The sequence below is a fragment of the Chaetodon trifascialis genome, chromosome 2, assembly GCF_039877785.1.
Source record: "Chaetodon trifascialis isolate fChaTrf1 chromosome 2, fChaTrf1.hap1, whole genome shotgun sequence".
Taxonomy (NCBI): domain Eukaryota; kingdom Metazoa; phylum Chordata; class Actinopteri; order Chaetodontiformes; family Chaetodontidae; genus Chaetodon; species Chaetodon trifascialis.
The window spans coordinates 15,418,402-15,445,836 of record NC_092057.1 but is presented as its reverse complement, the minus strand read 5'-3'; the positions used below and the strand labels follow the sequence as shown (position 1 = coordinate 15,445,836).

The 27,435-nt window shown below is 43.8% G+C and overlaps 2 protein-coding genes across 2 annotated transcripts; both read right to left on the bottom strand.

The window, feature by feature from the left end:
• Positions 1-243: 243 nt before the first annotated feature.
• On the bottom strand, positions 244-17,457 carry LOC139346310 (uncharacterized). The gene is made up of 8 exons (XM_070985334.1): positions 17,373-17,457; positions 7,413-8,666; positions 5,196-5,297; positions 4,290-4,385; positions 3,189-3,305; positions 2,133-2,366; positions 1,548-1,897; positions 244-1,367 (listed from the first exon to the last, which is right to left on the bottom strand). Exons 1-8 carry the CDS (start codon positions 17,455-17,457, stop codon positions 867-869), a joined length of 2,739 nt encoding a protein of 912 aa, XP_070841435.1. The 3' UTR covers positions 244-866.
• Positions 17,458-17,947: 490 nt separating this feature from the next.
• Positions 17,948-26,162, bottom strand: LOC139348051 (transcription factor AP-4-like). Its single transcript, XM_070988005.1, has 7 exons — positions 25,804-26,162; positions 23,715-23,880; positions 23,380-23,478; positions 22,721-22,891; positions 21,995-22,141; positions 21,188-21,358; positions 17,948-20,944 (listed from the first exon to the last, which is right to left on the bottom strand). The coding sequence occupies exons 1-7, from the start codon at positions 25,890-25,892 to the stop codon at positions 20,789-20,791; spliced, it is 999 nt and encodes a 332-aa protein (XP_070844106.1). The 5' UTR covers positions 25,893-26,162; the 3' UTR covers positions 17,948-20,788.
• Between the last annotated feature and the right edge of the window lie 1,273 nt (positions 26,163-27,435).

The window sequence follows — 27,435 nt, the reverse complement described above, 5'->3', positions numbered from 1 at the left end:
CACAATATAGAGAAAAAATGACAGTACAGTATACAGTAGTGCAGTACAGTACAGTGACTAAACATGGTTGAATCACTGCTAAATAAAACACTATGAGAGCACCCTTCTTTCTATTTGCTTGTGCCACCATTGAAAATATGACATGATGATGAGCTAAAGTTGGTTGAACCGTAAAAACACAGCACAGCAGTTTGAATATTCAGACTTTGCAAACAACACGGAAAAGAAAAGAGTGGCAGCATTTACCAAATCACTGGTCGAGAACAATCACTTCCAGCATCTTTCTCTGAACAAAAAATAATGTACAAACTTGAAAACAGTGAGAAATAAGGAGACAATCATTCTCGGACTTCATTAAATGAAGGGTTATATGGACGCCTTTGTTACGGAAGTTTGTTTCCTCTGCAGGCCTTCATCACATTTTGCAGACAGCGATGGCTTCAGATGGGACCACAAACCTGTTTTTCTGCCTTTCCTTTTCTACCGAACCATAGTCAGAAACGTTCACTTTTCATTGTTTGTTTTGACCTACTTAAATGCCAGAAGAGTTGCTCTACAGCCCCAGAAAAGAATATGAAACTTATTTGGGTTACTTTTCTGTCATCTACAGCTGATCTGAACCGTCCCAATGGAATAAAAGCCATCCATTTGGAGCTCCGTGTAGGTAAAAACAAGCATTAAGAAGTATTCTGCTTCAGGCCTGCTTCGTACATCTCTGCACATTTCCTGCTCTTGCGTTCAGTCTCCCCACAGCCAGTCCTGAAAATCACAGCCGTGGGGATTAGTTCAAGAAACCCGCTGGCTGCTGCTGCTGTCGCCATCTGCCTCCCTCCTCTGTTCCTCCTCCTTCACCCCTCTCCTCCATCTCACTGCCTCCTCCAGCGATTCTTGGGTTTCTCTTCACACTCAGGACCCTCACAGGTGCCAGGCAGCGGAGGCGGAGGTGCCGGTGCAGCCTTCGCTGATGCAGGCGTGTCTGCGGCCTTGCTGACGCTGCTGAGCAGAGCTGGGAGCTCGTGCGAGATAGCCCTCTCGATCTTCTCCAGCAGACAGCCGCCGGTCCAGCTGCAGTGATAGGAGAGCTGCTTGAAGCTGGAAACCGGGTTCACCCCGAAGAAATCCTGGTAGGCTTCCCTGTTGGGCAGGTCGAACTTGCTGATGTTGGTCTTGGCCAGAATGGATTTGAAGATGTAGTACTTGTCCGGATCGTTGACAATGTCTCGGAACACCTCATAAGGGTCGCTAAACCAGCCCAGTTTGTCGTAGTAGGTTTGGAGGTAGCGGTCCACCAGCAGGGCGTGGATGCGCACACGGATGCCATGCTGGCGGATGAAAGCAATCTTGTTCTCTATCTGATTCTCAATCACCTGCAGGGAAGAAGAGAAACAGAAAAAGATAAAGAGAAAATGAGTGTTTCCGTTGCATTGAAAATAACACTTATGAGGACTTGAGTGTCATCAAGTACTCCTCACACAAAGATGTATCACATGTATTGCAAATGGTCAAGAAATCACGAGTCATGAAAAAAATGAGTCAAGAAGTCTCACCTGGTTGAGGTCCTCCAGGAGAGAGGTCTCCTCCTTCATGAAGAGCTCTCTGCTGGTGTCCACAGCGTAGTCCTGAGGCCAGAAGGAGCTGACGTACACGCGCGGTGGTTCTGTGACGTTGATCAGGGGCGCCATGCTCCAGAACAGGGCTCCGTATACCCTCATCAGGTCCTGGGTGGTAAGACTGTCCGCCTTGTTGAGGATGAGGCGAATCTGGGACTCGCGGCCCTTCATCTGCCTGAAGAGCATCTCCAGCTCCCCACCCACGTCCAGCTTGGTGGGGTCGAACACCAGGAAGATGAGATCAGCGCGGTCAATGAACCACTGGCACACCTCACTGTAGGGGTAACCTGAGGAAGAGGAGGGAGGAGGTACAGGATAAGATAAATGCTTTAGTTATTTCAATATTTCACATATGAGAAGCTTTGAGTATTTTTTGTTCACAGAAACAGGTCAAACTCATGTTGATGGGATTTCTGGTTCAGGAAATCAAAGATCCCTCAAGCCCAAGACCATGATACAAACAACAAATAATGAGTACTGGCTATCTGAAGCTTTGATTTTGTTCTTTTCAGTAATGATCACCTCTCTCCTGCTGCTTGCGGTTTTCGATGATACCGGGTGTGTCGACTAAGGTGACCCTCTCTAGAAGCTTGTGGGGCATCTCGATGCCCACCAGCCGCTCCAGGAAGCCTTGGCCGAACTTCTCCAGGGGTGAGAAAGATCGAGAGCTGTCTGCTGCCATGACGATGCCCTCTATGGTCCGAAACTTCTCCCCGTGCGTTATGACCGTGTACTCTGAGGTGGTGGGCTCAGCACCTGATGGGCAGAGGAAGAGGGGCTGATTTTAGACAATGTCTATGTGTGGCTGATGAAGCTCACCTGGGTCCTTTGGCTTTAAAAGCTGACCCACATGGTCACTCCACACTACTTTAGTGGAGTTTGTTTTTTGTGGATGTTTGAAGGGAGCAGCATTTTTCCCCAATTTAGTCCACAAACACATTTGTTAATTTAAAGAATCAGTGTGTAGGATTAACGGGGATCAGTGGGCAGAGAGGAATATAATACTCAGAGTGATGTTTTCACAGGAGTGTAATCACCTGAAGGGATGTCTGGGATTGGATCTGGTCAGGGTGATGGTGGTAGGTGGAGGGTTATGTCACTGGTCATGTGGGAGTATGTACGATAGCCATTCCAGTGTAATGGGGATGCTTGGTTAAGTTATTCTTTACATACAAGTTTATTGTTTTAGACTTTTTTTTGATGTACTACTGTATCTACTTTGTATTTTTTTCATTGTTTAGGGGGCGTGATTCCCAACCTGACTGACCTGAACCCCCAACATCTCTACCTTTGTCATGGCCTCCTTTCTGTTGACTGTAGCTGTAACTCCAGCTCCAGGTTGGACACTTTCATCGAGCACTCGTTCATCTGGTCTTAATCAAGTAAAGTCAGGACTTTTACTTGTAACCGTATTTCTATGCTGCGGTAATGCTGCTTTTACTTGAGTAAAAGTTCTGAATTCTTTTCCACCACTGATGAAAAGTGACATAGTCAGTAACCGCTGATATAATTAGGAATCTTCATCACTACTCTGGTGATTTACATGATTATGTCAAATCAGGTTTTATCATTATGAACCTGTGTAGAGTCCCTGTGAGGTGCCGTGAAGACCCAGCAGGTAGTTGATCATGGAGGACTTGCCGACACTCCAAGGTCCCAGGAACAAAACCATGGGCTTAGAGGTGACCTCGCCATCTGCACAGTTTGTGACAAAGACAAAGAAAAAGAAGGTTTGAGAAAGAACCAACAGAGAAAATATGCTTGAGAAAAAAGTGCTGTATCATTAAGCTATTTCTCAAATTGCCATGTTGAGCTTCAATATTACCTTCTTTTGCTGTACTGTTTGAGGATGTGAGTCAAATACTGACCACAATGCTAATATTCATGATCCTCAAAAGGGGGGGGGGGGGTCCACTATTACACAGGAAATAACTAAATCAGATGGAGATAAAATGTACATTTCTGAACACTTTGGTGCTCTCCATGCACACTGACATCCTGACTGTGCACATGTCTTTCCATCCTGCACCACGAGGGGTCCCAGAGTCACATGGCACAGTCTGAAGTCTCCATCCAGCTCCTTGCACATTATATAAATAATACTCCCTGCCCTCTAGCGCGATGGAACAAAGTTGTAGGGAGTCTGGCCCACACAACGTTCCCTTTAATTTTCAGCAGACAGAGTCCTTATTGTGCTTCTCGGAGTGCCTGGTTTGAATAATGTCAAGTCCTGGCTCTATTTCTTCTTGATTATGACTCTGTTTGTACTTCGCTGTTTCTGTGCAACTCCAGTTTATTAAGCCATGTACTGGCTGCGCTGTACGGTGTGGTGAACTCATAAAGGTGCTGTGCTTGTGACGTGTTAATTGCTGGAAAATGAAAATGACACATAAAATATCAGCTTACTTATTTACTATTATGAGACTGATAAGTTGTGTCTGACTAACACTCACGGCAAAATGTCTCTAAAGGATTCGAGATAGAAGTTATCATACTGTTGTTTTGATTTCCAGTTTTATGTTATGAGGTCTGACCTGGACCACAGTTAAAGTCATGAAAAGACACAAAACCGTTGCTGATGTGGGCCTCTAAAGCCTGATATTTGCCTGTTAACTACCGTTAACGCCTCTGTACATGCAGTTGTATCCAGGTGTAATCTGCAACAGGAAGCTGATTTACCTGTGACCTCGTGCTGCCTGAGCTCGTTGTACTTGAAGGCTTGCTCCATCGGCTTGATGGCCGTGTGGTATATATTCAACAGCTTCTTCATAGCAGCTGGAGAGAGAGAGACAGAGTAATATTTGGGATGTAACAGTGAGAAGATATTTTGGGAAAGAGTATTATTAATGTTCTCGCTACCATCACTGATTACAACAATTGCTTTGGCAGTACATGATGAATCGCCCTCATAAAGTTTATTGAAACGAGCCGAGGTGATTAAGAGACTGGCTCCGCTGCAGCACTTTGGGCTCTCTGACATGAACCAATCTGGTTTAAGAGAACAGAGGTGCTTTCATGCTGAGGACAGAGTTATACTTTTGCACTGATTAATCACCTACTTCAAGGCATGTCTGCACGCTTGCACACATACACACATGCACACGTGCAAGCATACAGTACACACACTCACACATAACAGCCGCAGGACCTAGACATCAGGAAGCAATTTTCAGAATAGTTTCAGCAGAAAAGCTCCCCAAAATTGTCTGAAACTTCCTTTCATTCACATGCAAACACATCTGTTTTAATTTTCCATTGACAAAGTAGCTATAAACATTCTGCTGCAATTTCATCTCAATACAGAACTTCAGGCATTTCTGCAGCAATGGTCTGAAAGACATCTGAAACGGTGGGAGGCACAATGTTATCACTGAACATCCAATTTTTGATCAGAAGGACGTCGGTATATATATATATACGTATACTGTGTATACATATACACATATGTATATATATGTTTGTGCTGGTGGGAATGAGGCTAGTCTTTCAGATGCCTTATGACCTTTCATTGCATTTCAAAGAGAGAAATTACAAAACAAATATTGTCTTATGTCAGTAACTCTGAGGGGTCTTGCTGTTCCTCACCTGAGAACTCCGCTGAGGGTTCAGCAGAAGCCAGTCGTAGCGTGTCCTCTATGTGGGAGCGGTCCCTCAGTGCTGGGCCTGCTGACACATCTTCCTCACGATCTGATTAAAGGATCAAACTGTCAGTCAACTTTTAAGGTCAAAAGCCCTGACATGCATGTACCTGTGACGGTAAGAAAGTCGCAGCGTGTAGATTTACTCAAGCACGCACTTGAGTACTAATTGGAGGTACTTGTACTTTACTTGAGTATTTCCATTTTAAGCTTTGTAATACTTCTTCTCCACTACAGCTCAGAGGCTAATATTGCACCTTTTACTCCACTGCATTTCTCTGACAATTTTAGTTACTTGTTACTTCCCAGATTAGTGAAGTTTTCATACTCTTCCTGTCCAGTGTAAACCATGTATCTCCAAATCGGGTGATTTTGAATTTCAATATTTTGATACACTGAAGGATTAAATATGAAGGGAAAATTATCCAACTTCCAAAATGAAACTATGATAAACCTTCTCAGATTAGCTGGAAAATGGGAGCTGTTTTTCTGAGCCCATGAAAAGCTGACTCTTTAGAGATACGTGGTTCTCACAGGACAGCGATGCTCCAGGCACACAATGATCTTGCAGAATATGATGATTCGCTGCTGATTAAACTACCCAACAGTATATAAAGTGGTTAAAATGAGCTCAATCTTAAACATCTACTTCAGCAAAATGCAGCATGAATGCAGCAGTAATATTTATCTAAAAAACATCACATGATAGTAAAACACTGACAGGAACCATGTTACTGCACAATGACTACTTTTACTTCTCATACTTATGTACATTTTGGTGAAAATACTTATATACTTTTTACTAATGTAAAGCTTTGAATGAAGGACTATTTTCAGTGTGCGATATCAATATTTTCACTTACGTAAAGGATCTGAGTATTTCTTCTACTACTGGAAAACAGTAATGATCAGTCTGGCAAAGAAGGCCTGGAAAATAATTCAGCAGCGAAATCTGAAATGAACCACGTCCTCTTCTCCACTAAAGCTGTCAAAGGCAATTACTAAAAGCTCAAGTGAATGATTTCCTTGACTGTGAGTGACTAGACCATCTGAGCCGAGTACAGGCCCAACTGTTATATCATGCCGTTGTCCATCCATCTGTCTATTCCTTTCCTCCGCTATTTTGGTTTGTTTATTTCTGTACCAGAGGTTGTTGCTAATTCCCCTTTAACTACACACAGTGTCATATTCAGGGGGTTCGGCATTCCTGAGAGAGAAAGAGAAGAAGAGAGGAAGATAGAGACTCTTTGCTGTCATTTCATGACCTGACAAAATTAGAGTGAAACAGGACTCACATTTTATATGGAGCTTTATACAAAGTTAGAAAATGATGTTTGAACAATTTGTAGGTCAGCAATCAGCCATTTGTGAGAACGGCTTGTGTGTTGACGGGCTGTGAAAAATCCCTTTGGCTGGTGTTTATCCTCCTCTGAATGAGTTATTAATGAATTCATTTTGCCCCGCAGCTCATTTCCTCACGTTAAGTGGTCAAATGGCTCATTAGAGGGGTCTTCAAAGTGAATTAAAGCACAAACTTAAAAGACAAAGCGAGTTATGATAGATGAGGATAAACACCATCAACCCCAAACCTGCCCTTATTAATGGCCCTTTAAAACATTTAGGAGTGATTTGATCAAGTCATTAATTACAACTTAGAGAGAACTAATAAGAGATAAGATAAGATGAGACTTTCTTAATCTCCTGTAGGAGAAATTATAGAAATAAATAATAATAATAAAGTATTAGTGAGACAAATACAAATCCTTGAACAACAGTTATGCTGGTTTAAAGTTTTCATGTTTTGATTTTTTTCCTCTCTCTTTCTCTCATTTTTGTGCTCTGCTGTTTCTGTCCTTCCATTCTCACTTTTTAAGAGAAAATGACTGAGGATACCCTGTGGATAACCACCAAGGACTCTCAGACTGTAGTGTCATGAATGAATTGTGAAGTGGGATCAGAGGAAGAGATGGGAAACCCTTTTAAGGCTCAGCCATCATCATCAACAGGACCCCTCCTGCTCTACTTGTCTGACAGAATGAAGGCGAGACATCAGCCTCTGTGTTATCTAAAGTTATCTTCTGCCGCAGCTTTACTTCTGAGAAGACGGGAGATTAAATGAAATGCTTCATAAAAGTTAAACCCACACAGTGTTCTCTTTTTGTACCTTTGGTTTGAGACTGTGCAGGCACCTCTGCAGTCACCTCCTCCACTGTCACGTCCTCGACATCAACAGGAGCCTCTTCCACCACAGGAGCCTCTTCCTCTGTGGTTTCCACTGGTTCCTCTTCCATGGCCACGTTCGCTACAAATTCTGGGGTGACCTCCTCTGTAACAGGCTCAGGGATGACTTCTGGTTCTGGTTCAGGCTCTGGAATCACCTCCAGCTCTGATACAACTTCAGGCTCTGGTTCTGCAGTCACCTCTGGTTCTGGTTCAGGCTCTGGTTCTGCAGTCACCTCTGGTTCTGATTCAGGCTCTGGTTCTGCAGTCACCTCTGGTTCTGGTTCAGGCTCTGGTTCTGCAGTCACCTCTGGTTCTGATTCAGGCTCTGGTTCTGCAGTCACCTCTGGTTCTGGTTCTGGTTCAGGCTCTGGTTCTGTTGTCACCTCTGGTTCTGATTCAGAGTGTGTTTGAGGAAGCTCAACTGGTTCTGCTTCTGGTTCAGATTCAGCCACTCCAACGTCCTCCTCAGCAGGAATAGCTTCCTCCTCTTCGGCCTCATGGATGAAAGTGTCCATACTTTCCTCCTCAGCTGCTGCCTCCCGATCCTCCTGTGTATCTTCATCCTGTGCTCCCTCAACTGTTTCTTCAGCTTCAGCAGTCGGTTCCTCCTCTTCTTCAACTTCTTCCTGAGGTTCAATCACTTCCTCTTCCTCGTAAGATAACTCCTCCTCTGCTTCCTCCTCTGTTTCCTCAGTTTTCTCCTCCTCTTCCTCAACTTCAGCCACCTCATCCTCCTCTTCAGATGACGCAGCCTCCTCAGCTACTTCCTCGTCCTCCACACTTTGACTCTCCTCTGACTCAGCCTCCTCTACAGGCTCTGCTTCAGTCTCCTCCTCAGATGTCACTTCCTCTTCTTCTACTTCTTCCTGGGAAGCTTCCTCCTCTTGCGCTTCTTCTCCATCACTTGTTACCTCAACAGTGGAAGTGTCCTCCTCCACAGGGGCTGCTTCCTCCTCCTCTTCCTCCTCATGCTCTGAAGTGGAAGCTGGCTCTTCTTCAGCCTCTAAAGCTGATTCAGGCTTGGTGCAGGGCTGACACATGGCCCTCTCCGGGGCTGGGGTGTCATTGGAGGAGCTCTGGCTGGTGTGCTCCTCCGTGGTGTCACATCTGCAGGAGAAGAGGTCTCCCTCTGGCTGCTGGAGCTGCAGATGCACCAGAGGCTCCTCATCATGGATGGAGGACCCTGCCAGGAGCTCTAAATGGAGGAAAAATGTGATTAGACAAGATAACTTTCTGTGCTGGTGTCTCACTTCAAAAACATTTTGAAGGCAAGGGAGTCTTTGATCAGCACTGCTTTACAACAAAACCAAAATGATCTTCAAGTAAAAAATGTAGAATTCCTCCCTGATTAGAACAAGAAACATTAACTTTTTAAAGGAAGTCACTCATTCATTTATTGACAAAACACATGCACAGCAATAGAGGCCTGTTATATTCCACCTATTAACTAATGAAGTCAGGGAGAAGCTTAAGAACTGTGTGCGAACCAAAAATGCTCAATGCATTTCATTATATGTCATATATGAGAGTTTATTCCTGAACGGTAACACGACTGATCAGTGGCACCTTTGAGGGTTTTGGTGAACGTGCCAACAACTCTGAGCTCATAAGAGCCTCAAAGCTAATAAAGACAAAAACTTAAATAGTAGGTGGGTAGACTGTGGCCTGCTGGGACTGATAGAGCAAAAGTACAGCAGTGATTTGGCCAAGTATGAGACCACACTTATAGTGACTGGAAGTTTGTCTCAGCAGACATCCAGGCTGAAAAATATGAGACAAAGCAAACGCATTGAAATGCAGCTCTGACCAATCAGGCTGCACGGTGTAAACTAGCAGGACATCTGCTGACCAGTCATCTTCGTTTGTTATGTCAGTGCTTGACTAGTGCTCAGTCACAGTGTGAGAACAGAGCAGATCAGATGTTCTCCACCCTCGAAATACGACTCAGATTTCAGCTCCTTGAATGGTGACAGTAGAGCATGGACTATTTGAGGCCAACGTGCAGCAGACAGTTGTGAAGAGGATCCAAAAGAAAACAGCTGAGTGGACAGGATGACTTGGAATGGAAGGATGTATTCATTATCATTGTAAAGAGTTATCATTTTAAGGTTTTAAAAAACTTAATAGGAATTTTCCATTAAGAATATGTCAGCAAAAAAGAGTCATTTTTGCATTCTTACTGCATAAAATCAGGTCATATTACTGCTTTTTTACTGTACAAAAAACCCCAATACCCTGGTTAATGAATGCTTTCCCAAAATAGGGAAAACTGAACGTTTGTTGCTGCACCTCTTATCCATCTATTAATATCTGTGCAGTGATATTTTCCTAAATTCAAGGAAGGTGATTATATCATGTTCACAGACACGGAGTTCCCTCAAAAGCAAACCCAGAGATGATTTCAAGGCATTTACGAGCTGCTCATGCACACGGTCCAGATCAGACATCACTGTCCCTCTGGATCATATAGAGAGATTACAGTTACTATGGCTTCAAACAATCACAGCGAAAGCAGGGGACCCCCTCTCTATTAAACAGAATCAGATATCCTTTATTAATCCCCGAGGGGAAATTGTTTTAGTTGCCACATGCATATGCACAGTAGATACTCTTCACAATCGCAGTGTACGGAGAGCACGAGGCCACAACCTCTATTTAATTATAACTGTCTGTGAGATCCTAAGACTGAGGAACGCACAGTGGTACACTGTGTGACATGAGGCAGCTAAACGCATGTCTGCAGTTCATGTTACAAGATGGGATCAGCGTGTAGGATGAAGAGTAATAGCTGTAGGCAGCTGTCACGGGATTTGCACGTTCATAAGACTTCTGGCTCAACGCTCGTCGTGAGCAAGCAGGCTAATGCTAAGGAAGAAGCCAACACGCGACAACAGTTTTAGATATTCTTCAACTGTTAAACCTCAATTGTGTGGGAAACTTGGGGGGCAGCTGGAACAAGTGGTGCACAATAATGACAAATCACCACCTGTTAACTTTTTTGTGTCTTGTCTCTGGGCCACCTGACGAATGCTCTCTCTTTTAGCTCTGTTTTTGGTCTCCACCACTTCCTGCGGAAAACATCTCTCTCTCTTTAGCTGCTAAATGCTCCACTCTGTTCACCAGCTATATGCTAACTGTGTTTGTCAGCTGTCTGGTGCTGAGCAGACAGTGTACAGTGTTTTTTAAAGCTTTTTCATGGACAACAGCCACCTGCTGCAGCTGAAAACGACGCCATGAGACGGCGAGAGTGAACCAAAACAGTAAAGTTGCTAAACAAACGCAACGTCACAATGAAGGTCACAATAAAGTCGCGTAAAATCGAGGTGATAATTTCTCTGTAGATTCGTCTTAACAAGTGAATGGTTTCATATTGTCACATTATTTTCACGTTGTCATTTGAAACATATAATCATTGTGTTAATGTGACAGCGATTTCATCTTTCCTAGAATAATGGCTGACACCGCTAAGAAGAAGGCTGAACAGGAAACACAATCGATTGACTTGCATTGCTAAATAATTAATATTTACCCATTTTCAGTAAATATATTTTTATATGATTAAACTGAGAATAGTTATGAATAATCACATCTAACCAGAAGTTCAGCGTCTCAGGCTACGTTTACACATAGCAGGGTATTTTGGAAAACGGATATTTTGGCCCCTCTGTTTTCAAAAATAACATTGTGCACAAAATGTTGTCGTTTACATGAACCCGGATAAATACGCCGTCGAGCACCATCGTAACTATGCCAAACCTATGGGCACAAGTGTAAACATAGGTCAGTGACATGACGTTAAGTATTTTCAGTTGCAGGTTGTAACGTTTCAGAACCTAAAACGCCGTTTAACCCAGTTTACACAGAGTTTTTAAAAATGATCGTTTTCCGTGAAAAAAACTCTGTTTGTGTGTAAATGAGAGGCTGCATGAAAACATATGCGTTTTCCCTAAGTGTAAACGCAGCCTCATTAAGTCCACAGTCCTGAAACTCACCCAGGTGTTCTCAGTTACTTTGACTAATTAGTCTGTCAAGTCCAGTCCTGAGGTCTAGTCAGGTACCATGAGTGAAAGCACCTGTGGATGTGTGTGTTGGGGCTGTAATTAATTGGGCCAATGAAATTAAGTGAGTGAGTCAGCGAGACAAAAGAAGTAGCAGGCATTTGTCTTGCTGTAGAAAGGAAAAGCTTCTAAACTTCTAAGTTCATAAAGTAAACAGCGGCTCTTTTCCATTTAGGTGTTCCGGTTCCAGCGTCCTAGGATTGTGCATGCTGCCTCACTGGCATGGCATACTGAGCTATACATAAATAGAACAGAGCCCTCATTAGTGTCATTAGCTACACCTGTGCTTTTCCTGCTGTGACATTTCAAATGGCCTCTACAGTAACAGTAATTCTTTCTAATCACCAGACTGGTATCACAGCAGGTGTAGAAGGGAACCTTTCCTCCTAAGCTTTAAAGTCTGAAACTTTTTGCCAATAAAGGCCATCGCTTCTGTTCTGATAATATGCTTACGTTACATGATGTGTCACATCACCACTGCACCAGCAGTAGTATGGCTCCTGCTATTTTAAATGTGCATATTAAAGTCCACCAAACCAAGAGCAGCTGCTTCATGTATACTTTAGGCTATGGAAGGCTTAGTGCTCATCTAATCATCCTAAATGATGCTAGCAGGACTCCATGTCCTCTCCTCTTCCTGCACTGTCCTCCATGACGGCTTCTTTGCCTTATTTTAAGGCCCTGAATCACACATCAAACAATTTTGTTCTCGTGATGCTGCTTGTCACCTCTTGTATCTGGAAGCTGTGTTAGCTTATCGCCTCCTGAGGGGATTGTCAGCGTTAGTGAACAGAGAACGTCAAGCTGTCAGTCCCAAAGCACCCACATTGTGTGCAAACTGTGCAGATGAAGACATTTTGCTCCATATGGTTTTTCTGTATTGTGATAATAGCTTTGCTCTTGGCTTTAACCAAAAGTGACAGTTGTCTAGAATTGTTTGAGCCTAAGCAAAGGCCAAGGTAAGATCTGGTCATGGCAGCTTATTGCAATATGTGAACCCAGTCAAACCCTTCAGTGAAACCAATGAACTTCAAGTGCTTGGCCAGGCCATCGCTGATCACAATGATAATGAATTCTAACTGGCTAAACAAGTCCAATCGAATGAAGAGATAAAGAATAAAATCCAGCACACAGATAACCTCTACAGAAAATTGGGGGGTAAAGGTCTGCTGATCTTTATCAGGCCAGATTTGCTCTTTTAAGTGTTACTTTGATATAATTTATAGTATTAAGAGAATGTTAATCATGTACTCCTTCGCTGTCGCTCGGCCTGGCCGTGACTGTCTGGCATTCATGAGGAGGGAGCTCAGTAATGCTGTCGTGATTGAGCCATGAGGGAGGTTTGGATGTTGGCCAAAGGCACAGCACTATAGCATCGTCTGTGTTGTAACATGAGCAGCAGCAGCAGCCAAGATCCTCAAGAGCATCAGTGAAGATGCATGGGTTGCCAAAGTGAAGTGACTTTACATAACAAGGTCAATCCCTATTGACCATTTACTTGTTTGTTTATGTCATATTACAGAAGGTAAATGAGCTGAAGGTTGTGTGATGCAGCCGCCTGGTTTATGTAGGAAGCAGATATTTGTGCACATGATGTGATGATTTGGGATAAACCCAATGCTCCAGTAAGTGTTGAAAGAACATACGACATAAGAAAGATGAATAATGGAACCACAAGGGGCCGGCAATCATACAAGCTGAATTTAGTGTCCTGGCTTTTCTCCACACTGACTGCCTCGAGATAGTTGTGAAGATAAAGTGGAGAGATCACTTTCTGCTGGGGTAGTGGCCAGTGATGGCTAGGTCGAATTAAAGTTAATATCATTAGGAAGATGAGGAAGATGCGACAGGCGGGGTGGGGTGTGGGGTGGGGGGGCAGGGTACACCCTGGACCGGTCACCAGTCGATCGCAGGGCAACACACAAGACAAACAACCATTCACACTTACACTCACACCTAGGGGCAATTTTAGAGTCACCAATTAACCTAATGAGCATGTTTTTGGTCTGTGGGAGGAAGCCGGAGTGCCCGGAAAGAGTCCACACATGCACGGGAAGAACATGCAAACTTCACACAGAAAGGCCCTGCCCGGGGCACGCGCACTACCTGCTGTGCCACCATGCCGCCCCCTTAACTTTTCATCAGGTCAAATATTTCACTTACATACTTTGGTTTAGAACCAAATAGCTGCTAAATGAATGATATTCCCATCAGCCTTAGCTTTGTGTTAGATGCTAATTATCATGTGTTAGCATGCACAGATGCTAAACTAAGGTGGTGAACATGGTAAACCTGCTAAACATCACCACGTTAGCGTTGTCATTTTTAGCATATTTGCATGTTGATGCTTGTATCACAGAGTTGCTAGACTCTTAGTCTTGTTAGCTTACATGTAAATGTTTTGGGTTTTTTTTCCGTGATCCTGCATACTACTCAAACCATGATCCTGTTACTCATGACATCAGATGGGATGGTCACGATCTGCCTGGGAACCCTGATGGAACAGCTATATACTCATGGACGCACATTCGTTGTAGTGTCAGGCTACTGTGAGCAATACGGATAATGATTTAATGAGCATAATTGCAGAGAAATTATATGGATTTGATAAATATAGATAGATACCTGCGATTTTTTATCTACACATAACTACACTGCTGTTTGGTGCTGGACAGATAGCGTACAGTTCGCTGCCTGCTGCGACTGGAAAGCAGGGTGATGAGAGCGGTGAGAGCGAACCAAAACAATAAAGTTCCAGGCTGTGAAACCGAAACAATGAGCCAGAAAACAATAAAATGCATGGTAGGGCTGAGGAAAACTGCAGAGTTGGGTGATAATTTTCTGTGGGTTTGTCATTATGAATGTGCTCTTTCACAATATAAAAGGCCATTTAATCCACTGATGATGTAAAAATATTGCTTCGTGCAGCTTTAAAATGGGATTGTTGATGGTATTTTCTTCGCTAATTTGCAATGCCTCTAAATGCCTTTAAAGGGCCGCTGTGCAGGATTTAGTGGCATATAGTGGAGAGGTTGCAGATTCTCAGCTACTGTAGAAACATGGTGGTCTGTAAATACAAAGAGCTCATTCTAAGGTAATGAAAACACAGCAATTCTTATTTTCAGGTGATTAAACAATAATGAAAACATACTTATGAAGATGATATTCCTTTTCTGCCATATTCTTCCATAGATCCACATAAATCCTACACGCTGAACCTTTAAGATGCCTAAAGCATCAGTATGAAATGTGCTACACGTTTTCTAAATACAAAAAGTATGTTGTAGAATTATTTCTTATGATCATTACATTGTGGGGGTATCAATGTATGCCGTCCAAATGAGTGTGTCTGAAAAACAACACTGTTTATCTGGAGTTATTAGTGTAGTTTCTGCTTCTACCACCGTCAAAGTTTCGTGTAACGTGCCTCTGTGGTGGTTCCTCACCCTGCTTGTTGCTGCAGTGAAGCCTGGCCAGAGCACTGTGTCGTGGGGATAGAATGGGACAGGTGCCTGTGTGCTGGATGGTACAGACAGAAATAGTCCCACAATGAGTCAGAGGGTGCAAAGAAGGAGGGATAATTCCATTCCTATTTTCAGGAAGCGTGGCGCTCCTCTGCTCCCTGTGATTGTCATGAGGCTGGCCTGCAACTCTGCGGCACTATTGCTCACATCCCCTGCAACGGCTGTGCGTGACGCAGTGCCTCTTTAAAGAGCAGGAACAATAAATGCGTCAGCACTCGTACGTACTGATGACAGGCACCCTGCTCACTGTGTAAGTTGGCCATGATAGCCTAGATGACTGATGAGTTCTTCTTCTTTTTAGACATCAGTGCCTAAAACAAAAGTGCACAGGTACACAAACATGCAGCCAGCAGTGGGGTGCATTTCTGGCTCATTAAAAAGAAATCAGCATCCATACGAATTCATTAAGGCTATTTAGCCCGAGGTAAGTGTTGTGCTTTTTGATTTATTTATCTGCACAGCTCCACATATCGCTGCCACAGCTGCAACAACGCATTTTGCAGACATACACACACACATTCCTTTTTTATCACTTGCATGGACATTACACAGAGGACATTACTAACTCTGATCTTGACCTAAACCTAACCTTCACCCAAGTCTTCATCCTAAAATGTAAGGATTTATGTTGTGGGGTCCAGCATTTTGGTCCCCACAAAGTTGTCGGACTGTGAGTGGGCTCCTGTTTTTGGGATCCCTGCAAATAGAATTACAAGGCAACACATAAACACACACATTCTCACTTCCTAATAAACATGTAGCACTCAGCTATTTATCTCATCATTGTTTGCTATTTCTGTCAGATCTCATACTTTCTCTCACACATCTAAATGGGATGTGTGGAGGGGAGGATCTTACCACTTCAGCTCTGTCACTACTTCTACTGTTTTTTTCCACTGACCTCGAATTTTAATAGTGTTTGATTGTCTTCTTATGTAACTTCAAACAGTCCAGCTGCTTGGCTACTGAACTGTGGTCCTGTATGCCCTCCGCTGTGCTCTCTCATGCCTGTTTTAGCTGGGACATCCCCTTGACGTAGACCCTGCTGACTGAAATGACAGATTAGCGGCTCTACAGACAGAGCAGAGCTGAACTGATGAGGCTTCTTTTGACACATTTAATGCTACACTGATTTTAGCTGTAGACTTAATTGTACTCATGTATGACTTTATGGTTGTCTTGTCATTTCACGCATGTGTAAGTCTGCGTGTCTGTGTACGCTATAGAGATGTGTGTGCATTCCTGAGAGCCTTAAAGAGATTTGTATCAGTGCATGGCACTGGTGACCACAGTATCTGGTGACTTTGTCTGAATGACGCCTGACACCTGACTACGACAACTTGTAGAGGCCAAAATGAATCAGTGCAAGGACAGACAAGGATGTTCTCTGCCTCCACTTTAACAAAACATGACAACAGCCTGGAAACAAACAAACAACGACTGTGATGTACAAATCTCTACAGTTTAACTCTATTTTAGTGTGTCGGTGCTGAAATTTCTGATTTACTCAGCATAAAAATGCATTAATTCTATTGACACTGAATTAAAGGTAAGCCTGTGAATTATCAAGTGCCAAAAATCTCACTGCATGCAAATAGCTGTGAAAAGACAGTCAACCCAAAAATAGATCCAGAGGGAAAACAAATAATTTCAGCCAGCTTTTTTTTGCTTTGGCTGCAGCAGTGAATATGACTCTTTGTAGTGAGTCCAAGTTACTCTGTCAGTGCTGTCACTGCGGCGCTGTCCAGGGCAGAGAGAACAAGCAGCAGACAGGACAGTTTCCATCAGCTGGTGTCACACCTCAGCCATGACTCTGTTGTACAACCGCAAGGCTGGGCGCTGCACCCACGACAACAGACGGTACACTCTTCCTGCCCAGTCAGCTGAGTTCAGGCATGCAGTGGTGCGTGAAGATGTCAAAATTTGAAATATATTTCAAACCGACTCTGGCTACATTAGGCCAGAAAAGAGGCAATGGAGGGTGTATGAAACTCAGACTGGCAGGAAGCTAAATCAATCCATAGGTAATAAATGGAACTCATTCAGTTGCATATTTATAGTCACTGACTCAAACGACTGAGCGGAAAAGATGTTTAACCTTTCCTTCGTTAATGACCTGTTCAATCTTTGGCCACAGTCTCAGCCGGACACACAACGCTGCATATGCTGAAAGACACAGACCAAATAGATCTGCAGCTATCCGACTGCTCTGAAACAGCATTTCACTCACCGCACCTGCTCCAGTAAGTCCCTGAATTACATCCAACAGCACTGAAACCCTGAAATATTTCACCCAAACCCCATTGCCCTCCACCTTACCTGCAGCAGACAGGGCCAGCAGAGACAGCAAGCAGCACACAGACGGCAGAGACTTCATTTTGGCTGCCAGGGGCCTTCCCCTCATCTCCCTCGGCTATATATACTGCTCCGGCTGAAGGTCAGAGGGCACACCAGTTGAGGTGGCGGTCCGTGACTGTACCCATATCAGCCATTGTGTGTCAGAGCAGCTGCCTGGGCCAATCAGAAATGTTAAAGAGCAGAGAAGCAGGAAGAAACCACCTGACCATGTTGTAGTCTTGAGTTTTAATCACCAATTGTATAGACGTCCCTAATTTTAAGAGATTTTAACATACTCATGGAACTCCAGTATTGCTTTTCTGACTTTTCTGACCAATGTTCAGATGTTAAGAAGTTTTTTTTTTCAGTGTAACAAGCACATTTCAGAGAACTGTTAAAATGAGGCCTGTGTGCCACTTGTGTTCATCAGAAATGTGATATCCAGGCAGCAGAGCAACTTCTCTTCTGCTGCTGCCAAGGAGTTGCTCAATGTCGCCGCCTGGTGGACAAAAAGCGCCACACAGCCCATAAATGAAATAAACCAGGAGGCAGAGGGGTGTAATAAAAAAAGTACAAATTTTATTTCTTTTTTTTTTTCATCTTTACAAAGGCCTGTTTACCCAAGTTTTTATAAACAAAATATAACAGCTTCTCATCGACCTGGACTGATGGGGAAAAAAATTATCACAAAAATATAAAAAAAATGCTTGTCACCAAAAATGGAAAACAGGACAAGAAAGACAGATGAAAGGACAGGAGAGCAGAACGTAATGAGAGTTTACAAAAAATAAATGGCAAAAAAATATCTTCCTCATCACTGATTCAGGCAGTACAGAACAGCAAGTGCTTCATATCAAATATCTCAAATTCCACCAAAAGACAGCAGTGCTGCAACACAATGTACAGAAATGTGGGGACAAGTGTTAAGATGAGCAAGAACAAACCTCAGAAATTCAGGCTGAGATTTACCATTTGTCAGCAAAACACCGAACCCTTTAACAAAGTTTCACAAACAAAATATGAGAATCCCCCCACCCTCCCCCACAATGTATGGCATGAAAAGTACTAGTCTAACCAGATATAAAATTGATGCCAGTGAGTGAAGAGTGTCCACACGTCTCACACAAGACAGTTAATACTGAACCGCTCAGTCATGTGTTCATGAAAAGAAATAGAGGAATTCCACAAAAAAAAGAAAAATAAGACACAAAAAAGATGAAAACGAAAGCCCGCTTTAGACAAGAGAACAGCAATTAGTAACATGCATTCGATTGGCAACAGAACATATAAGAGATCAAAAGACAGATACAAATCCAAATAAAAGGAATGTTTACAGCATCAAGTCAGCATACCAAATCGAGTGTGACAGGAGGGAGGCTCGAAGAGGGAGGTTTCCAGTCAAATTCCCGAGAGAAATATAACCAATGAAACATGAGGTGGACAGACTTGGTGCGCTTTAGAGAGACGGAGATCTGGGGAGAGATCGGCAATTCAGTACAGTGCTCTCTGTTAGTTTTGCTCTTTTTGTGATACACTGAAAGCGTACGCGGATCTCTAACTACGTGCTTAGCTTCCCAATAAAGCTGCCGCTCCTCTTGCTGGAGTTTCTTTTCCAAAACGACACCTTTTGGGCTGGACTTCAGTAAGACGCGACATGCTTGTGTTTCGGAGGGGTTTTCTTTCTATTTATGTGAGCAAATATCACAAGTCAACGCGCAACGCTGCTGTCATTTGTAATCAGACGCAGCTCCTCTTTGCTCTCTCAGCAATTCCAAGATGTGGAAATGATGTGAATCATTTCACATAAAATTCAGATATGGAATAACTGTGACAAAGTGTGAAGTTACATGAAGGGCTTGGGGCCTCAGCTCACTGCTGGTCAGCAGAGCACCAGGTTGATATAGAGCACCTTACAAGTAGAGACTACATTCTTTGTTTCATACATATACTGTAGGTGTAATGCACACACCCATCAACGGTGCATAGATAACTTCACCTCGTGTGTGAGAGACGCCGACAAATGTACTGAAGATGGAATTGCATAAATACCTAAAACACTCTAGTGCATAGTCACTGAAATCAACAAACCAAGACCAGAAGATGGACTGGAAGTCTTTGGAGGAAAACCGGAAGCCTTCCTGCAAACGGAGCGCATGAATCATAGAAATGTGTTTCAGATTTTCACTCGGCCAAACTTTCCACCGATTCATACGCTGCGACTAAGTTTGATTCCGTAAATTGTCTGGGACTGAAAATGAAAATCTGTTTGTGTTCCACCAATGAATCAGCATGTGGTTACATTTTTAAAAGCCTGTTTTAACTTAACCACTGACACCGGTAGATAACGAATGAGAGGGTCTGATTTGGTTGACTGAAAGGTTCAATTGGACTTGAAAACTCAGTTCAAGGCCTCCGGTTCCCTGTGAAAACCTGACAAACCTCCACTTTTAAGTTGTTAATCTCAATATAACAAAATCTTCACCTTCAACATTCAGTAACCCTGACAGAAAAAAAAACAAAAAAAAACAAAACATTAAAACCAAACGACGATCAATACAAATTGTTCATCAGCTTATTTTTTTAAGGGCTTATTTCGATATCAAAGACACAACGTTTATTTTTCTTCAAGTAAATCAGACATAATTGTATTTAACATCTATCCTCCAATTAGCTTTGCAATTAGTTTGAATTTCCCCCAAACTTTTTAATTTAAGAAATGCCTTCTGTTGTAGTTTAAGTTGGGTTTCGTGGCCGCGCTCACTGCGGCCGACCAGGACACGTAAAGAAAAAAAACAAATTAAGACAGCGGAAGAAACAGCTGCGACTCCACGTCCCTTTTCAGACCTCAAGAGCTGCTCGCTTATTGTGTTGTTACATTCAACTCTCCGTTGGACTGACTCCATCTATTTGTGGCGCAAATAATACTGTCAGCGTGCCGGTGACGACAGCTAGCCGTGATGCTGCGACCGTATGTAGCACACATAAACATACATGAAGGACGGACTGATGCTGAGAGCTTTTCACACGAGGAGACCCTCACGTTTACAAGTAGCCACAGATCCGGCTCTGACGATGAAAGAACAGCCTCTAAAAACCCTCACAGGGCCTCCTCTGCACGCTGACCATCCTATGTTTTTAATCTTCAGAGATTTTACAGTACAAGACTGACACAGAGCTTAACCACTGGATTTAAGAGTTTGGATAGTGCCGAAGAAAGATTTCTCTGTTTTTTTTAAAAAGTAGTCAAGCTCCTGGAGGGAATCTTACAGTGAGTAGGTATTTTAAGTGTTTGTATGTGTGTTCTGTGTGTGAGTGTGAGTGTGAGAGTGTGAGTGAGTGTGTGTGTGTGTGTGTGTGTGTGTGTGTGTGTGTGTGTGTGTGTGAGCTCAGGTGGTGGATCAGTTCATTGAGCAGTCCTCTCCCTCTGTGTCGGTGTCTGTGTCCGAGCAGGCGGTGTCCATGGCCACGTGGGCGGGGCTGACGATGACCGCTCGCCTCTGCTCCTCCTCGGCGCTCGCTCTCCTCTCCTGAGTGCGTTCGATGTGCTGGATGGCCTGAGGGCAGAGGATGAAAGAAGCACTGAAGCAGCTGCAGCGAGTATTCAGTCCAATGAGACGGTTTTTATGTGAAAACTAATGTTTTCAAGGTGAAATGAATTTCGTGCGGCAAAATTCAAACACTTTCAAGGTACCCTAACCTTGAAAACACAAGTTAAAATTCAGCAGTTTCCAAACTTTGCCGAATTTGGGCAAACCCTGCAGCACGGACCCTCCATACAGAGTAAAACAAACCCCTACCTGCACAATAGTGTCCAGGTTCTGTCTGGACGTGGACACGCTGCTGGTGTGGACAGACGGGCTCATGGTCACCACCGTGACGTGATGGTGGGGGTGCTGGGTTAGTGTTGGGGCTGGGACGATGACCGTGGGGTGGTGGGTTGGGGCGGGTGGAGTCGGGGGAGCGAGGACCTGGAGGACAGAAAAAAAACCTATCTGAGACTGTGCGTGTTGACGTCTAATGCCACATTTCCACTAGCGCGGCTCGACTTGACTCTACTCTACCCGGTTGTTTTGTGTTTCCATCAGGGATAGTACCTGGTACCCGATACTATTTTTAGTACCTGCTCTGGCGAGGTTCCAAGCGAGTAGAAGCGATACTATATGTGTGACGTCAACAGCCTGTCGGCCACTGATTGGCCGGAGAGTGTCGTCACTGGTCTGCGACGTCCAACACCGGAAAAACAATCTCGCCCCCTCCACTGTAACGCCGGGCAACAGCAACCGCTGACTTTGTTCTTTTTTCTCACTCGAGGGAAATGGCTGCTCGTAAAATATCACCGTGGTCCGTCGACGAGGTCGGCTCTGTTTGCGTCGCGTACAAATTGACGTCATGGCAGTTTCGCGCAGCCGTGGTATGACGACCCCGCCTACGTTGAGGAGGTACTATGAAGTACTCAATTGGAATGGAAACTCAACCAAACCAAGTAGAGTAGAGTAGAACCGAGTTGAGTAGAGCTGGAACTGTGTAATGGAAATGCGCCATAACTGTTGCCATCGAGGCTGGTAACTTCTTTAGAAGCTGTAAAACTGCAGTGCATGTCTCACCTGTGGACTGTGTGTTTGTCTGTCAGCGGCGTGGATCTGCTGCAGCCGTAACAGCGTCTGGCTCTGGAGGATGGCCTGCTCCTCCTCCACCTGCTGGGTGATCACCTTCAGACGCTCTGGGTGCAGCTGGGTGTCCAGAGATCGCACCTGCACACAAACACCCCGAGCATGTGCGTTTATTACACCAGGAACCATTTCAGGAACTCAAAACTTGTCCAAGTCTTCTGAGTTATTGCCCAAATACAACATTTTAAACACAATTAACATCACAAGTATTAAAAGAATTATTTCTACAGGACTCACAGAAAAGAAAGTTAATGTGTACGTGTCATAATGTGTCATTGTCTTCTTTGAAAAGTCTTTCAACAAATCTTTGGATATATCTTGACCCTGCATCTCCCCTTCTGTTTACTTTCCCATTTCGCTACCGGTGAAAGTTTCTGTTTGTCTTCACCACCTGTCCAATCCCCTTTGTCTTAACCTGCTATTCAGGTAGGTCCAGGCTGAGCTGAGCAGCAGTTGGCTGTTGTATTGGTGAATCTGTCAACACCACCAGCTGCCAGCTTGTTAAGGTGACGGATATGGAAATGGCTGGTAAAGCTGAACCATTGTTCTGGGTATTTTGGTAGTTATGTCAACTGTGACGTCTTGACGGGACCATTTCACAGCCTGGAGATGTGGATGACTGTTCTGAGTCCAGAACGAGGAAGAGGTCATGAGTCTCACCTGCTCCTCCATCTGCATACGAGCCAAACGCTCCTTGTCCAGTTGTTGTCGCAGCTCTAGCATCTCCCTCCTCAGCTCCTCCACTTTCTCCTCCTCCAGCGTGTCTGGAGACCCGATCCCTTCATCCTTCTCTTCTGCTCGCCTCCTCTTCGGTGATGAGCCGCTGAACTCCTGGAATGACATGAAGGCCATGTACGGTTAACGCAAAACAGATAACGTGAACATTTACATATTTAATCTTAGTAAGTGGGTGGGGGCTGCTCGAAAACCCAACCATCCGGTTTGTACACAATCTGAGGAGCTTCCACGTTATTTAGAAACAGTGCATGCAGCTTGTGCTGGGTTAAACAGATGACCAGGTGTGGCAAAAAAATAAAACACAAGGTGAACCAACAGCACAGTAAACAGACGAGACTGGTAAACACACGTGGCTGCATACAGACTGAGAAAGGACTGTGCTGTATAAGCTGTGCAAATATGAAATTTAAGTTGGGCTGTAATGGTGCACAGGTTATAGTAAGAACTAAGACAATGGATAAACCTGTCGACCTGAAGGAACACAACAGTTTGATATAACGGATGGCAGTTGTTAATGGTAGGGAGCTATGTAAAATGGGTTAGACACAATCATGATGAAAAACAATGGGACAGGCTATTACCTGGATGAAGCGTTTGAGCTGGTTGTTCTGTGCCAGCAGCTGTGTCTTTTCCTGCTCCAAGGCGAAGATGTAGTCTGCTGTCTGCTGCAAGATGGCCGCCTGGCAGGGGCAAACCAACCAAAAGTTAGAAAAGAAGAAAAAAAGTGAGGATAGCGTGTGGACAAATAACTGCTGCTGAGGCAGGAAGGAAACTCAAATGTAGACCAAGGTGTCATAAGTTCAATTTTCTGCTGCACAATTCAATAACGGAGCCCGAGCATGTAAAGCATCGTCATGATCGATGCTGACGCAAAGGAGATCTCTTCTACGTGTCAGCGGTGGGGTGTTTTCTGCACCTTGCTGAGCTTCTCTCCGTCTGTGTGGGGCAGGAGTGTTTTTAGGGACTGGAAGCCTGCGTTGATGCTCTGCATGCGCCGGCGTTCGTTGCTGTTGGCAATCTCACGGCGGATTCGCCTCTCCTGGTCCTGGGCTGTCTCTGGACTGAGGGGGATGTTGGCCAAGCTGAGGGAGACAGGTCAAACAACAGAGACGGTCAATATCCTGTCCTTTAGGTCCAATAAGAAGGTAACGATCTGCTATTCTTAGCCACATACATAAACAAACAGCAACAATACATTGTGCATTGAGCAGATCTCTCGCTGCGTCTTTAAACCTTTAACCTGAAACACTACCAGACTAGTCCTGACCTCTCTGCATTCCTCTGTCAGGATGCCCGAGGGTCTTTTAGTTTGGTTGAACCCAGCGCCCCCTCACACACCTCCACCCCATCAGACTGAATGCTACGGTGGCAAAACCTCCACTGTCATATTTACTCAGGGAAAGAAATAGGTGAGCCATTAAAAAAAATATGAGCATGACACCAAAAAGACAACAAACCTGGAGAACCTGATCGGGGATGTTTACGAAAATGAAGAGGGGTCAGAGAGAGGACACGGCTCACATGGCTGTAAATAGTTTCTCTATAAAAGATGATTGTGTGGGTGTGTGGCTACACTCTAATGTCCAGAGCTAGATTTAAATAAACACGTTGAAAAGAACTTTAAAAACACCATCACTATCTCATGATGTATGCACACTGCCTTACAAAAGGCTAGCAGTCATCAAATTATTCAATTTAGTGCCTCAATGTTATGTTAGTTTGAAAGCAGTTCTGTAAATTATCCCTCAATATACTGCGTAAAGCCCCATTAGTGAATGTATGATCAGCATAATCAACATTAAAGGCTTAATTTGGTCATTTCGTTCCTCACATGCTCACTTACTGTGAAATTTTAAAGGAGCTTAATGGATATAATAGAGGAATTTCCTGCCTTCGTCGTCTGTTGCACAAACCATGTGACACAAATGTGGCGAGGCGATTAAAAAAATGCCCAGCATCCTCATCACTCATGTTTACAACTGCTTAAATCTATCCGATCTTCGACCAGAGACAGCAGAGGAAAACAAATCATCTATCCTACACAGCTGAGACATATCATGTTTTTTTAGGTTTAGAAATGAAATCAGCTGTTGTCAGGAGTCGTTGCCAGGAGCTGCGGACCTCCAACATGGCCGCCGGAGGGCGCGTCGGACGGTGTGGACGGTAGCAGCAGTGAAATGTGACACCGCCAGCAGCAACAGCAGCTGCAGGCCCCCTGGCTTCATGGAGAACAATGCTTTGTACCATTAGCACAAAGCTAGCGCTTACTCATTGGTATGCTATTAACAGACGCGGATCCGTGTCCGTCGTTACACTTACGAGACGACGTGTGTCGGTTAAACACGCCAGTGCGCGTGACTAAAAACGAGTCAGCACACACACAACACGGTTTAAGAACGAGTGCGCGGAGAGCTAACTAGTTAGCCAAGCTAAGCTAACTTTAGCACACGACACAGTCATGGCTGCTGCGCGGAGCATTATTTTAACTACGCATGTAGCTGAGCTGAACCCCCATTTTACGCCCCCGTAATTAACACATCTCCAAATAGATGGCACACACAAGTCTTTCGGTGAAAGCAGGGAGGGGTGTAACAAACTATGTCGTTATAAACATGTGAGTTAGGAAACAGCAGCGAGGCGGCGGGGAGCACGTTAACCACCACGTGGTTGATGTTCAACTGGACGCAAATGTATCGATTTCATGTCGCTGATTTACATATTTCTGAGCCGAATGGCCGCAAACGCGTCTTGTGGGTTATTACATGTAATTTGGCCGGCGAACGTAATAACATGTTAAATGTAGTCATCGCTAACAGCAGCAACTGGCCAGCAGGCTGTGATTTCCACGACCATGCTCCTGCTGCCAAGACATCGCAGCGAGGCTAACACCTAGCATGCTAACTGAAGTCAGACCGCACCGCACACACACAGACACACAGTAGAGCCACATGAGGGCTGATTTGCGCGTGCAGTTTCGTATCAACAAAAAAGAGCTAGCTACACACCTGCAGAGACCTCCAATAACATCCTTCTCCGTCTTTTTGAACTGCTGTAAGGACGGTATCTTCTCTGTCGGCATCATGAAATATTCCATGCTTTCAAAGCCACCTTCTGTAGTCCGTGTTTTCTGTTTTTTTTTTCTTCCTCCACCGCTGTCCTTGTTAAATTATAATGGTCTATGTTTTCAGCACAGAGCTCTTGCTGTACTCCTCAATTGCGCATATCTTAAATACAGCTTCAAAAATCGGATAATGTGAAGAACAGAATTAGAAAAATAAAAGTAAGTTCAGGTTGTGCTGCTTCCCACAGCTGATGGGGTTCCCTCCAATGTGTGTGTGTATGTGGCTTCTTGCCTCCGCCTACTACGTGTGTGTGTGTGTGTGTGTGTGTGTGTGTGTGTGTCTACTGCCTCCGCCTACTACGTGTGTGTGTGTGCGTGCGTGCGTGCGTGTGTGTGTGTGCAGCTGATTTGCGTGAGGCGGGAAACAGCTGGTTGGAATCAGAGCCCGTTTTCCGGTGAGCAGAACAAACAGACCTGCAGAGAGTCGCTGTGGAACAGCAGCGTTGCAGATGAAGCCCGCACTGACTGTGAGCTATGACTGTGTCATAGCACAACTACCAGCGAGGGGGAACAAACTACAACTACTGATTTAACGGCAAATGTATTTGTGAATAGAGTATGCATCACTAAATCATGAACAAAAACAAACAAACAAAAACACAAACTGGAATGAAAACGGCCTAAAGGCAACAGCTGCATTATTACCTAATCACTGCAGACTCCTATAAATTCAGATTATTATTATTGACCAGTTTACTATTTGAAATGACTTCTTGTCACCCTTTCTTCTTTCGAGTTCAAGTTCAAGTTTATCATTTCAACTGTAAGAAACAGTTAAAAAAAAATAACACTTTACAATAAGGGACATCACATTTTGTGCAGCTTCCAGGGAAAAAAAACAGGAATGAATGACGAGATGATTGTTTGTTAACCATTAGTTAATGAGTAGCTCCTAACAGAGTTTCTTTTTGACCAGAATATGAACCTGAAAATATGTCAGACAAGAGAAAACAAAACATTTTTCCACGCTGAAAGATTTAGTTGATTAATGACCAGAGACTATCGAACAATATGCAAAATAATTAAATAAAGATAATATTGTGAGTATTTTAAGTGATATTGCAAATGCCATATGAGTCCAAGTTTTGTGGCAATGTAATTTTTGCATTGATTTGTAGGCCGGGCCCTCTCTGTAGCGCCACAAGAAAATAAAATGAAATAAAATAAAATAAAATAAAATAAAATAAAATAAAATAAAATAAAATTATATGTTGTGACCAATTTTACTTTTATCAAAAACACGGCAGCACCTGTGATCAGGATATTGCTCTTGGCCATGTTATGATTTTGATAATATTTCCATTAATTGTTCAGTTCTACCATAAATGATAAGCTAATTAAATAATCCATTAAAGCTATTGATCTTGCAAAACTATCACTCACTTTCCTGGATACAGCATTTGTCAAATCACTGGTTTCCTGCTTTTGTCCACTATCAGTTTGCTTAATGTCAGTAGAAATTAAATTCCTGAGTGTTGGTCAAAACAAACATTTTTAAGGCATCACTTCAGAGTTT